The sequence below is a fragment of the Odocoileus virginianus genome, chromosome 5 (assembly GCF_023699985.2).
Source record: "Odocoileus virginianus isolate 20LAN1187 ecotype Illinois chromosome 5, Ovbor_1.2, whole genome shotgun sequence".
Lineage (NCBI taxonomy): Eukaryota > Metazoa > Chordata > Mammalia > Artiodactyla > Cervidae > Odocoileus > Odocoileus virginianus.
Genome location: NC_069678.1, coordinates 86,493,816 through 86,507,638, shown reverse-complemented (window position 1 = coordinate 86,507,638; position 13,823 = coordinate 86,493,816). Strand labels below are relative to the sequence as shown.

General features: G+C 43.4%; 1 protein-coding gene across 1 annotated transcript in view; it reads right to left on the bottom strand.

Moving 5' to 3' along the window:
* Positions 1-7,100: 7,100 nt before the first annotated feature.
* Positions 7,101-13,823, bottom strand: part of TRIT1 (tRNA isopentenyltransferase 1) — a 42,719-nt gene continuing 35,996 nt past the window's right edge. The window contains exons 9-11 of the mRNA XM_020907345.2: positions 12,342-12,451; positions 11,903-12,020; positions 7,101-9,706 (exon numbers count right to left, since the gene is read on the bottom strand). Coding sequence (XP_020763004.2) covers positions 9,537-9,706; positions 11,903-12,020; positions 12,342-12,451 — 398 coding nt within the window. The 3' untranslated portion in view covers positions 7,101-9,536. The remainder of the gene's footprint in view (positions 9,707-11,902; positions 12,021-12,341; positions 12,452-13,823) is intronic.

Genomic DNA, 13,823 nt, shown 5'->3' with positions numbered 1-13,823 from the left:
ACAAACAGTGCACAAGGGTTTCAATCTTTCTACATCCTCAACACTTATGATTTCCTTTTTTAATAGAATCCATCCTGAGGAGTGTAGATGTTTCAGCACTTTTGAACTTAGAACCAGAGAAAGCATCAGCAGAGTCTCTCAGATGTAAAAGCTGCAAGATGGAAAGCTTAGCTGCGACAGCAGTCCTGTCTCACACCACAGAGAAAGCCTGTTTGCAGTGACTGAAGCGAGGGGAACTCCATGGTACCGGAGTCGTGGCACTGGTGGTACCTGGGGCCTTGATGCTTCTCTGTGCTTGAATCTGATAAAACAGCTCAGTAACTCTATCATAAAAATCACTTTCTTGCTAAAGGTAGTTTGAGTCTGGCCTGTTTCTTTTGTAACTGTTAACTCTTACCTAACACAAACATCTTAGTAGAAGAGTTACCTCTTCAGGAATTTTTTTTTTTCTTTTTCTTGTCTTGATTCCTTCTTATATATCAGTTCAGTTCAATTCAGTCATATCTGACTCTTTGTGATCTCATGGACTGCAGCACACCAGGCTTCCCTGTCCGTCACCAACTCCTGGAGCTTGCTCAAACTTAAATATCCATGGAGTCAGTGATGCCATCCAACCATCTCATCCTCTGTCGCCCCATTCTCCTCCAGCCTTCAATCTTTCTCTGTCTTCAGTCTTTCAGGGTTTTTTCCAATGAGTCACTTCTTCGCATCACATGGACAAAGTGTTGGAACTTCAGCTTCAGCATCAGTACTTCAATGAATATTCAGGACTGATTTCCTTTAGGATTGACTAGTTTGATCTCTGTGCAGACCAAGGAACTCTCAAGAACCTCCTCCAACACCATAGTTGAAAAGCATCAATTTTTCAGCATTCAGCTTTATGGTACAACTCTCACATCCACGCGTGACTACTGGAAAAACCATAGTTTTAGACAGAACTTTGTCTGCAAAGTAATGTCTCTGCTTTTTAATATGCTGTCTAGGTTGGTCATAGCTTTTCTTCCAAGGAGCAAGCACCTTTTAATTTCATGACTGCAGTCACCATCTGCAGTGATTTTGGAGCCCAAGATAATAAAGTCTCTCACTGTTTCCATTGTTTCCCCATCTATTTGCCATGAAGTGATGGCACTGGATGCCATGATCTTCGTATTTTGAATGTTGAGTTTTAAGCCAGCTTTTTCACTCTCCTCTTTCACTTTTATCAAGAGGTTCTTCAGTTTCTCTTCACTTTCTGCCGTAAGGGTGGTGTCATCTGCATATCTGAAGTTGTTGATATTTCTCCCGGCATCTTGATTCCAACTTGTGCTTCATCTAGCCCAGCATTTAGCATGATATACTCTGCATGTAAGTTAAATAAGCAGGGTGACAATATATAGCCTTGACATACTTCTTTCCCAATTTAGAACCAGTCCGTTGTTCCATGTCCAGTTCTAACTGTTGCTTCCTGTCGTGCATACAGATTTCTCAGGAGGCAGGTGAGGTGGTCTGGTATTCCCATCTCTTTAAAAAATCTTCCACAGTTGTTGTGATCCACAGTCAAAGGATTTAGTGTAGTCAATGAAGCAGATGTTTTTCTGGAACTCTCTCACTTTTTCTATGATTCAACAGATATTGACAATTTGATCTCTGGTTCTTTTGCCTTTTCTAAATCCAGCTTGAACATCTGGAAGTTCTGGGTTCACCTACTGTTGAAGCCTTACAAGGAGAATTTTGAGCATTACTTTGCCAGCCTGTGAGAAGAGTGCAATTGTGTGGTAGTATGAACATTCTTTGGCATTGCCTTTCTTTGAGATTGGAATGAAAACTGACCTCTTCCAGTCCTGTAGCCCCTGCTGAGTTTTCCAAATTTACTGGCCTATTAAGTGCAGCACTTTCACAGCATCATCTTTTAGGATTTGAAATAGCTCAACTGGGATTCCATCACCTTCCTTCTTACATATAGATGGGATATAAATAATTTGGACATTTATAAAGCCCTAAAGGAATGCCTTTGAAGAAGTACAACATAATGGTTAGAGCATAGGTTTTAAGTCAGCCCAAAATGACTTCATATCCTAACTCAAGAAACGTTTATTGAGTCCTTTCAAGCAGCAGGCCCCTTGTAGGTGCCAGGGGTGAAGCAGTTAACAGTGGACAAAAGTCACCATCCTCACAGAACTTTCTCTCTAGTCCTCAGCAAATATTTGCATGTCTACTCTGTTGGCCATCAAGAAGCTCTCTGTACATGTATCCCTGGTTATAAAATGGGGGTTTGCGTGGACTCTGGGAGTTGGTGATGGACAGGGAGGCCTGGCGTGCTGCGATTCACAGGGTCGCAAAGAGTCGGAGCAACTGAACTGATTACATTACCCTGTTCATTTGTTTAAAGAAATCATTATGAGGTATGCACTTGCATGAGTGCTTAGTCGCTTCAGTCATGTCCAACTCTTTGAGACCCTGTGGACTGTAGCCTGTGGGGCTCCTTCATCCATGGGATCCTCCAGGCAAAAATACTGTGTAGGTTGTCATGCCCTCCTCCAGGGTATTTTCCCAACCCAAGGATCAAACCTGTGTCTCCTGCGTCTTCTGCACTGCAAGCGGATTCCTTACCCGCTGAGCCACCGGGGAAGCTCCAAAGTACACACGTACTTCACCCAAAACCCGGGCACACGGCGAAGCACTTAGTGAAGAGCAGCCCTGTTTAGGGACCTCCTGGTAGTCCAGTGAATAAGAGCCCGCCTCGCAATGCAGGGTGCACAGGTCTGACCCCTGGTCTAGGAACTAAGAGACCAAGGGACAACTAAGCCCACGAGCTGTTAATTACTGAGTCTGTGCACCCCAGAGCCCATGCTCAACAAGACGAGTCACCACAATGAGACGCTCTTGCACTGCAACTAAAGAGTAGACTCTTCATGCAGCAACAAAGACCCAATGCAATTAAAAAAAACGAGTAGCCATCTTTACATTTAGACATGCAGCTGTGTCTTGTCCAAACCAGCCTTAACATCTGTTGGGTACCCACTGACCCACTGCGTGTCTCACATTCGCCTTAAGATAGGACTCACACCATGGCAGGGCTTAATCTCCAACGAGCGCAACAGTTACAGGGCACATGTGCGGTAGCACATAAAGAGGAGGTAAAAGAACATAGTGGATAAGAGCACAAGACTTTGGAGCCACCCACCTGGTTTCACATCCCAGTTTGGCCTCCAGAAAATTACTTTTCTACTTGGTTTCCTCAACTGAAAAACAGAGCTAATAACAATAATGATGATACCACCTCATAGGGCTGTTGTAAGGACTTAATGAGTTATTATGTGCAAACTACTTAGAACATGCCTGGTGTGTAGCACCACATAAAAGTACATGCTGATATTATGTATAAACTGCTATGGGAACATGAAGGAAGGAAAAACTAAGCCTCCCTTGAGGAGCCAAGGAAGCTTTGTCTAAGAAGAGGGCATCACATCTGGGCTTGGAAGTATGTGCAGAAGTTTACAAGGTGAAGAGCAGTGGAAAGGGCATTTCAGGTGAATGAGACTTCTCATGCAAACAAGCTGACCCAAGAAGAAATCATATGCATTAAAAACAACAACATTAATGACTAACAACTAGTTGGGTGACAGATAAAGCCTGAGGCACCATTCCTGTCCATTAGCACAAGGGAACAGCAAGCCACTCAGTTTTAAATATAATCTTGCCCTGATAACTTCTGGAAACTGACAACATACCATAAATCACCACTTAAGTAGCATTAACTATTTCTTCCCCGACGAACCAAATAAATCCAATTTATGCCTACAACTTACTAGGCATTGCAGCACCAAACACTATGCTGCTTTCAAAAGGACCTCATTTAATCCTTACAATGTCCCCTGGAATGGAGATAATAACACGATTTTATAAACAAGGAAACTGGGGCTACTTGAGTAAAACCTTCCCTGGGTCACACCAACAGCATATTAGACAGGCGGGCCTTCAGCTGCAGGTACAAATAGCAGTTTCTTTTTCTTCCACATCAGAAAGTCTGGAAGTAGACAGTCACAGCCCTTAACTCAGGTATCCTGCAATGCCATCGAAATACCTTCTGACTTTCCCTCTCCACCACCTTTAGGGCATTAGCCATTGGCCCTAAGGCTCACTCAGTCTCATGTTCACTCTTACACTTTAATACTCATCTTAAAATCTCAGCAGCCAAGAATTTCTCAAGCTTTATTTTTTGAAATGTTTCAGAGGCCAGCTCCTATCACTCGCTGGTTTCACAGATGGGGAAATAAGAGATGTGACCCTAGCAAGCTATCAGAGCTAATTAGATAAACCAGTGCTCTTTCCACGAGACTAATTCAGTGAAGACTGCGAGTTGCCCAGCAAAATCTGTTCTCCCATTCTTTCTTGGAACATGGCTTGACTCATTTCTCAGCCTTCTTTGCAGGTAGATACGGCCACATGACTAAGTTCTTGCCAAGGCAAAGTGAGCAAAATTATGTGTCCCATTGCAGGGTCCCAGCCTTCCTCCACGCTCTGTCCCCTTCCCACTGACTGGAACCAGAGACGACCCAACTTTAAGCAGGCAGTGCTGACGATGTCCCCCAGACGGCGGAGAGGCAACGTGCTATAGATGGAGTCTGTGTCCCTGAAGAACCGCTGGCAGCGGAGCTGCCCCACTGACCTGCACTGCTCACTTCGGAAATGTTAACTCCCCTCAGAGTTGTTACGTGAGAAGGAAACAAACTTCTTTGTTCTTTAAGCCACTGTATTGTTGAGTCTCTTTGTCACAGCAGCTTAGCCTTTTACCCTAACTAATACAACCATGCAGAGGCCTTTGTATGTATTCAAAACAGCTTTACAAATGACCTGTTAGCCAGCTTTTCAGAAAACAGCCCTAACCACCCAAGTAGGTGATAATCAAATAATGAAATTCCTTTCTGTGGCTACTATCCCAAGATTTTTTCATCCCACTTAAAGGTTATTTAACAATTAAAAAACAGGTTACTTATGTAGAAATCCACTAACTTCGAGGCTTTCACACAATTAATTCAACAAATACTGAACTTTCTAGATGCTGGGGATATACAGACAGGTTGCTGTATTTGTAAAAGCCTTCTTTCTAGTTTTTTTTTTTTTTTTTAAGTGTCGTGCTAAGTGTTTTAAGCAAAAAATCTTTGTAGAATGTGGAACTGAGGCTAAGAATATAAATAATTACTGAGAATTGTCAATACAAAGGTTCAAACCACAAACCTAGGCTATAGACAAAATGTTCTCTTGCTAAACTCAAAATATTTTCAAGACTAAGAATCCACCTCTTTCCAGAGTCAAAATATTTTCTGCCTACTTAAAACAGCACTGTCTGAACTATAAGAAGTGTCTAAAGTCTCAAGATTTCTACTTTATCTGTCAATTCTCTCTTGAAACTGAGGGGAGGCCTATTCATGTTGATGTATGGCAGAGGCCACCACAACATTGTGAAGTAATTATCCTCTAAAAATTAAAAAAAATAAACTGAGGGGAAGGTTTTTACTAACAGAGGTAGATGGCCCTAAGTAGCTTGCTGAGAGTGGGAATTGCCAAAGCCATTTAGACAGCACTGCCATGGACTGGAGACTCTAGGTACCCGCACCTACACTCAGGCTCTGCTTATCTAGGGATTAACTGGGGCACTTCTCATCCTCTCTAGGCTGAACAAAATGCCCAAAGGTGGTCCTTTCCTGCTCTCAAATGAGATCTGGTATGAGACTGGGCAAGCTGAGTGACACAGGAGACCTGAGCTTTGTGCTGGCTGTCACAACCTGTAACTATGAAACATCTATGTTTGGGGCCTGTTTCCCCCCCCTGTACAAAAAGGTGCTAAGGACCTGCTTACCTCTACATTTATGACAATCACTAGGCAGAACTGCTTCCTTCCCTACACACAACAGTAGTCATTCACGGGGCAGCAGGCAGCAAGGGGCAATTGACCTCAAAGCAGTGCCTCAGATCAGGACCACCAAGTAGATTCCTAGAGAGGAGAGATTGCTAGTGAGGATTCTGCCTTCCCCAGGCCCTCTGCTGCGGGTACAGGAATTTTATCTTGCTGAATTGACAGTTTCTAAGAACCCGGCAAAGAATCTGCCTGCTAATGCAAGAGATGCAGGTTCAATCCCTGGGTTGGGAAGATCCCTTGGAGGAGGAAATGGCAACCCACTCCAGTATTCTTGCCTGGAGAATTCCATGGACAGAGGAGCCTGGTGGGCTACAGACGACGGGGTCACACAGAGTCAGACACAACTGAACGACCGAACAAGAACAGGGATAGTGGGCACAACCACAGTGCTTTAGACTGAAGTGTTTCACAAATACTGGGTGCTTGGATTTTTCTCTTTCAAGAAATCCCTGATTGCCAGCTGTCACAGAGATAGGGATGGTTAGTTCAAGGAGAAGTTGTAGTTCCAGGTATTTCAAATGAACGGATTAAAGGCTTTTTAAGGAAGGATTACTAAAACTAGTTTTTCCTGCTTCTCCATTTAAATTTTTTTAAGGTTTAAAACATACTTAGCAACTTGAGTGAAGAGCATTTCAGAGACTAAGGTTCCTCTTTTTTTTTTTTTTTTAATTAGTTGGAGGCCAATTACTTTACAATATTGTAGTGGTTTTTGTCATACATTGACATGAATCAGCCATGGATATACATGTATTCCCCATCCCGATCCCCCCTCCCACCTCCCTCTCCACCCGACCCCTCTGGGTCTTCCCAGTGCACCAGGTCCGAGCACTTGTCTCATGCATCCAATAAGGTTCCTCTTTAAAATCTGCCAGCTTAACACAGGGCTCAGCAGCTTGAATCCTGAATTCTGTGGCCTCGCTTCAATTCCAGCTTTGCCATGTCCTGGCTTAGGTACCTTTGCTGCGCCTGTTTCCCCACTGGGGAACATATACAAAAACAGTCTCTCTCTCCCAGGGTTGTATGAGAGGCTAATGCATACACACTGCATGGTGCTGCCTGGCTCACAGTAAGGATTCCTCTCCACTTACAGAGGGAAGATGCTACCTCCCACCTCATCAGCTCCTGAAGTAGTTAACACACTGATTGGGAAAATTACACCACATTTAATATAGAGAATAAGTTGATGTGGATTCAATGATAATTTCTTCTTTGACCAAAAAATACATTTATTCTTGAGATTCAAATCAGGTAATGTGAGTAAGGATCAATAAAACTCAAGGAATCCAGGCATCCCACAGACTGGAGGTGAGGGGTCAGGGGAAGAACGCACTGAAGTTGTGAAATCCGACTTTCCAGATCACGTGCTACTATGTGCAGTCTTTGCTCCAGACTCGTGGTGTACCACATCATGTACCTCAGTACACACCTACGCATGCATGCACGCACGCACGCACACACACATCAAAGGAGGTGCAGGGCTGCGGGTTACCTGTACTCACAGCGAGGGTCCTTTCTTCATAGCTCTTATCACAGCTGTAATTCTGTAACTATTTGACCAATGTGGGCTTTTGTAATCACTTAACTCCCAGAGTCTAGCACAGCACCTTGCTCAGAGTAAGTTCTAAAATATGTGCTGGCTGAATGAAAAAGCTGGCCCACAGCCTGAGAATTCCTCAGAGGCTAATTTTGGCCTAACCCTGGCATCTGAACGAAGTTCAGCAAACGTTGTGGACCCTTACTTAAGGCCTGGGGTCAACTGGGTGACCTTCAGGAGGGTGGTAAAGAAAAGAAACAGGAGACCTGCCTGAGGAGGCAGGAGAAACCCACGCACACTCAGGTATTGCCAACAAGTAAGGAAGCAAATGAAGACAGTGTGCACTACTTGTTATCTTTCCAGTAAGGGGAAGAAACAAGAATATACATTTGCATTTGTTCTTAATTACTTTAAAAAACTCATGAGATATACATAAAAAAATGAGTAAGTGATTATAAGAGGAGAAGGGGATGGAGGTAGGAGCGAGATTTTTCAATGAATATCTCTTTTTATATCATTTTGATTTTTGAACTATATAAAAAAATCTAAAAAATAAAATTTCTGCATAGCTCACAATACATTCACCAAGAACTGCTTTTTAAGGTCTGGTAGAAATACTCCTTTTTCCATGATCCCTCTTCTCTCTTCCCTCCAAGTGAAATTCTTTACAGCCTTTATGGTTTTTGACATTCTCTTACCTAAATTTGTTGTTTGTGTATAGATAACAATATTTCAAGCTCTGTGAAAGCAAGAATCACATTTCATTTTGTCTCCGTATCCCTCTAGCCTACTCAGGGCCTCTCATATAGTGTGTGTGTGCTAAGTCGCTCCGTCATGCCCAACTCTTTGTGACCCCATGGACTGTAGCCCGCCAGGCTCCTCTGTCCTCGGGATTCTCCAGCCAAGAACACTGGAGTAGGTTGCCATGCCCTCCTCCAGGGGTCTTCCCAACCCAGGGATCGAATCCAGGTCTCCCGAATTTCAGGTGGATTCTAGATTCTAAACAAATAAAATACTGTTTAAGTGGGTAGTTACTGCTTAATAGGTACACTGTTTGGGATGATGAAAAAGTTCTGGTTGCATAACATAAATGCTGCTGAACTGTGAACTTAAAAATGCTTAATTTTATGTTACATTCATATATGGCTGGTAGCTCAGTTCACTCCAGTAAGAGAGCTTCAACTGGAAATAACAAATCTCCAATTAAAAAAAAGTCCCCCTGGGACTTCCATGGCAGTTCAGTGATTAAGACTCAACACTTTCACTGCAGGGGGCACAAGACTGATTCCTGTTTGGGGAACTAGGATCCCGCATGCCAAACAAACAAAAAGACCCTTTCCAGATGTTTTCCAGGAATATAATGAACTGCTCAATAAGCATCTGCTAAATAAACAAATAGCATATTAAGAACACTGACTTTGAGAAAAAGCTCTCATGTTGAAAACAAAGCACACTATATGTTAGACATCACATAGATATCTTTTTAAGCACTAGAGAGGCTCCTAAAAACTTTTTCTTTATTTAACTTTGAATAAAAATAGATTCCTAACTCAACAGGAATATACCAGTGATTATCACACAGGAAGAGCTCAACAAATGTCAAAGTCTTCAGACTTTAAGTCCCAACCACCTCAGTCTGATTCTCTGCTTCTTTATGGAATTCCTGAAACTGGTTTGGTTCACTTAGTTATCTCACTGGGGCTTATCCTTTCCTGCCATTCACTCCCATCCAGAACTCCGGAACTGTGGCTCACAATAATTCAGTCAGCTATAAAAGTGTCTGGAAATTAGGTATTTCCAGCCAGAGTCAAGGACATAAAACTTTTTTAAAAGGGATAGAGTGAATCCCAGTAGTTATCACCAAGAAGATCAAATATAAAAAAGTGCAATCTGTGCCTCTTTTAAAAATAGAACCTTTAAGATTAAAAGAAAAAAAAAAGAAAAACTCCTTTCCTGAACTCATCATTACCAGACACATCAGCCACACAAGGAGCTAACAGGACCTACTGTCTCCACGGCAGAGAACATGAGACTTTCAAACCACAGCACTGAATGGAAGAACTGGACTCTTGCCACTTTTGCAAAGGTCACTGGACAAGTCCCTTACATGCTGACTTTCAGCTCTTTATCATTCTGCCCAAGGGATCCCTTTTCTTTAAGCTCTTTGTCATGGTCTGGGGAAACACTCTGACTTTCTACGGTGGTGACGGCATCGGAGTCCAACTTTCTTCTTTTCTTCAGTTGGTGCAAGTGGGATTTGGATTTCATATGTGCTAAGACAAAAAAAAAAAAAAAAATTAGGGTTTTCTACAATTAATTCTGGTAGCATACAAAATTAACCATACAATCCTTGTCTCTAACAATAACAGGATCAACACATGTATTGGTATAGCTGCTTAGCATTTTTAAAAGAAGAATAAGTCATATGCCCAGCTAGCTAGCAAACTAGAGTGAGCTATACCATGAACCATGTCTATCTGCTGGGTGCTTTCTATCACTAATCTGCACAACAATCTTACGAGACAGTATTATTCAGCTCATTTATACAGGAGACTGATGTTCATGGAGGTCTTACATCTTGTCCAAGGTCACACAGCAGGTAAGTTCTTTGGCTTAGCTATAGCTCAAAAAGAGATCCAATTTTCCAGAACAGGGCTCAAGATTTGATTTTTCCATATGGGGCTGCCTGTTACAGATACAATTTCAACTCACATGGCTCAAAAGTTACAAATCCAAATTCTTGTCTGTATTGTAGGCCTACAGTACCCTGAGCTGTCTTCTCACTTCTTACCAGCTTGCTCAGGCTGCCCCTCCTGGTGTGACAACCCTCTGCCTACGTCAGATAAGCCATCTGAATGGCTAACCCAGACGCTCACATTCTCTAGCACACAATGCACAGAGAGATCACAGCAAGTATTCTTTTCTGATGGTCCCTTTCAAGGGGTCACAGAAGCAGTAAAAAGTTACTTTCGGCTGATATCAATTTCTGACCTCTCACCCCAAAGGCAGTTCTCAGCTTGTAACTCAAAGAAGTTCCTTTTTACTAGCCTGCTCTTTTTCAAGGAAATCTTATTTGGAAATACCTAAAAAGAGACAGCGAGATTAAACTCTCTTTTACACTTATTCAAAACACTTTTAGGGATTTAGAAGCCGAGTTAGAAGTCAGGGGAAAATTTACTTGAGGGAAAAAGTCAGCTTTTGTCTCCAGCTAGAGCCTAAGGCAAAAAATGACCTCTGGACTGACTCCCCACGGCAGCAGGGGATGGGAGCAGGGACTTGACAGATGGCAGTGTAGAAGGCTCACACAAGCCCCACTCACAAAGGCTCACAAACGTTGCTTCTCTATGGCAGTCCCTGAGGGACATTCGACAAATCGAACCACTAAGTTTCCTTTAGAAAAAACAATCAGCCACTCTCTTTCTCTTCCCCTTTCATCATTATGAACCAACGATAATCGAGGCTTCTTCTGCTGCCTGGGCAATCACAGCCATCCCCAGACTCTGACAATGCAGTTCATTTTGCCAGAGTTAACAGTTAATAGAACTCATAGTTCTATTGGTTGGTATGGGGAGAAAAATCTACTTCTGTGAGAATCCCAACCATGCAAAGCAGTCCTCTGAACAGGAGGACTCCAGTCACTGGGTAAAATACAAGTCCTACTTGTGCGTAAAAGGAGTAAGCTTTAAACAAGTTTCTGAATACCACGTAAATCCAAGGCTTGGCAGCTAAGACCCTTTTGGGCTTTGCTGGATGACTGTAGAAATCCGACAGAGAAGTGCAATGCGGCTGACTCTGGCAAAGACAGACCTAGATTCTGAAGCAAGGAACTAGAACCTTGTGGCAGGCCAATCCTGGGTTGGTTGGAAGCACCTTGTAAAGAAGAATACCCTTTCACCACTGTCTTTCTGAGTATCTGACAGTCTTGCTTCCACACAGTTCCCCTTAACACTTTTCATCAGTTTATGCAACCAACAGCATTTCAACAAATTACCTTAAAAATTATTGGAGATACCACTTTTGAAGAATGTATTCAGGAGGAGTAACTGCACTTCCTGTCCCCTCCCAGCTGTTTCTGCCCCTTTGGTCTCTTGGGTAAGTTGCCTGGCTTCCCTTAAAATCCTACCTCACCCTCACTGAGGTCTAAACATGAGAGGCCATGAAACTCCTCTAAGGCAGGATTACAAAAGTAAAAGAAGCTCTGGACAGTTAACTGCCAACTCTCAGTATAAAATATCAACTCTAGCCAAAGCTAGAGGGCATACAATCTTCCTCTGAAATTCAGAATACAGAGACAACTCTCCTGTTTGAGAAGGCCTCCATGAAATCTGAACACAGGCTGTTAGAGGAATCTGGCCATCTTTTTACAAACAAGCAGACTCCAGCATTCAAGCTACCAAAGCCCTTAAATTTCATGAAGTCAGTGGGACCCACCCTTGCAGATTTCTCTGTGTTCTACCCCAGACTCTTACCTGCCCATTCACGGTCCCCAATGATGATTCGATCACAGAGCTCACACATATGATAACTTCTCTTGTTCTCAGTTTCATTGCTTCGCATCTTTACTGGAGTGGCTGCGGGTTTGTGGCCCTGGAAAAAACAAGGCAGGGATGGGGAAGAAGCATTTGTTCAAAGAGATCTGGATATCATTCTCAGATATTAAGAGGGGTGAGATTCTCCCAAGATTCCTTTTTTTCATGCCAGAGAGCAGGTGGGCTGTGAACAGATTTTAACAACAACCTTTCTGAATGTGAAAGTAGAAACGCAGCCTCCAGGGATCTAAAAGCAGCCAGCCCTTCTGCTTTATTCCATGGAAAAGAATGCTTCATTCCCCAGCATAGCAACAAAGGTGTCAGCTACACAAAGCTCTCTGAAAATCAGACAATAGACGGGACCATGATTAATAATCACCTGGATGAAACTTCGCACAATTTCAAGTGCAGGTTCAAGAACAGACTCCTCCCACTTCGAGACATCAGACACTTCTAAGCCATATACTGGGGGAACACCGATACCAGGTCCTAATGATGACAAAGAAAAGTTGTGAGAGGTCAGCTTCCAAGACCCAATCTATTCTGCTCCCAGGACTCCAAAATCCTCAAGGGAAAGATATGGGGCCAAAGAAATAAACATTCTGACCATGCCATTCCTTTTAATCAGTAACACAAACCAAACGACCACACACGGTCCAAGAAAGACCCAGAAGGTTGATTGGCCTGGGGCCAACACGTCTAGCTATATAATCTAGGGTCTTGAGTGTGGGATCTCCCAGATCACTCAGGAAAACAACACACAGAAACAGCCCCAGTGGCCACTATATGGGCTACAACATAAAAGGCAGTATCTTATAGGGGGAAATTAGCAGCTTGAAGTGAACACCTGTTCTAAGGTCCATATCATCTGATGGTGATGTCACTCTGTGGCAAGAGAGTTCACAGCTTTCTTTAGAAAAAGACACTAATCTCAGGTTTGTGTATCTCCCTTCAGCAGTCTGGCACTCACAAAACTCATTAATACCATACTGATAATCACGGGCTGGCAACAGCAGGGTATCAGCCAGGGAGCTGCTGAATCTGAAAATTAGAAAAAAGCCTTGGAACTGAAGTAGTTGAGCCCTGTTTCTAAGAAACAGATCTAGAGAAGTATTCAAGAAATACCCTATGGCGAATTAGTTCTGAATGGAGGTAAGACTGGAGGTAGTCAAATGTACAGCTACAGGCATTTCATCCAACTGAGCCAACCATGTTTAGCCTCTGCTGGTGGCTTCCTTAGTCTGAGGACACTCTAAATTGTCTTCCACATCTAGGTTCAGTCAGTTGCCTAAAGGTAAAGAGCATCACCCCATGGACAAAAACATCAAAGTCCTCGGAATGCCAACGGCTGGCAGGTGCTGGCCTTTTGATTGTGCCAACCACAAATAAGATTCTTCATAAACTGGACTGGGCTGCACCTGCCACCACACGGAAAGGTGAGACTGGGAGGGTGCAGGCAGCATCCACAGCACACCTGGCCTTGGCTAAGCTCTGCACCTGTTTCCAGGCCACTCTATATTTTCCTTTCCCTTCTAAGTCCTTTGTTGGGCTTCTGTGCCCTGTCTCAGCACCTTTCAACAAGTTCTCGGCTCCCAGCTGCTATTTCTGGCTCAGCTCCAAGGCCAAGCTGGGGTGGGGAAGTCCCTCTGGCTTTGTGCCAGAGCCGTATCCCAGCAGACCAGCCCCTGGCCAATCACATGCAGTTCCTGATTTACAGGGCAGCTGTGCCTTTCACTCCAGCACCAGGGCTGTGTGGGCACACACACGAATGAGGAACGAGCATACGATGCACAGTGCCATCAACTCTGAGTGACTCAGAGATGGGGGGTTATTGCGGCTTTACCACAGGAAGAAGTTCCAA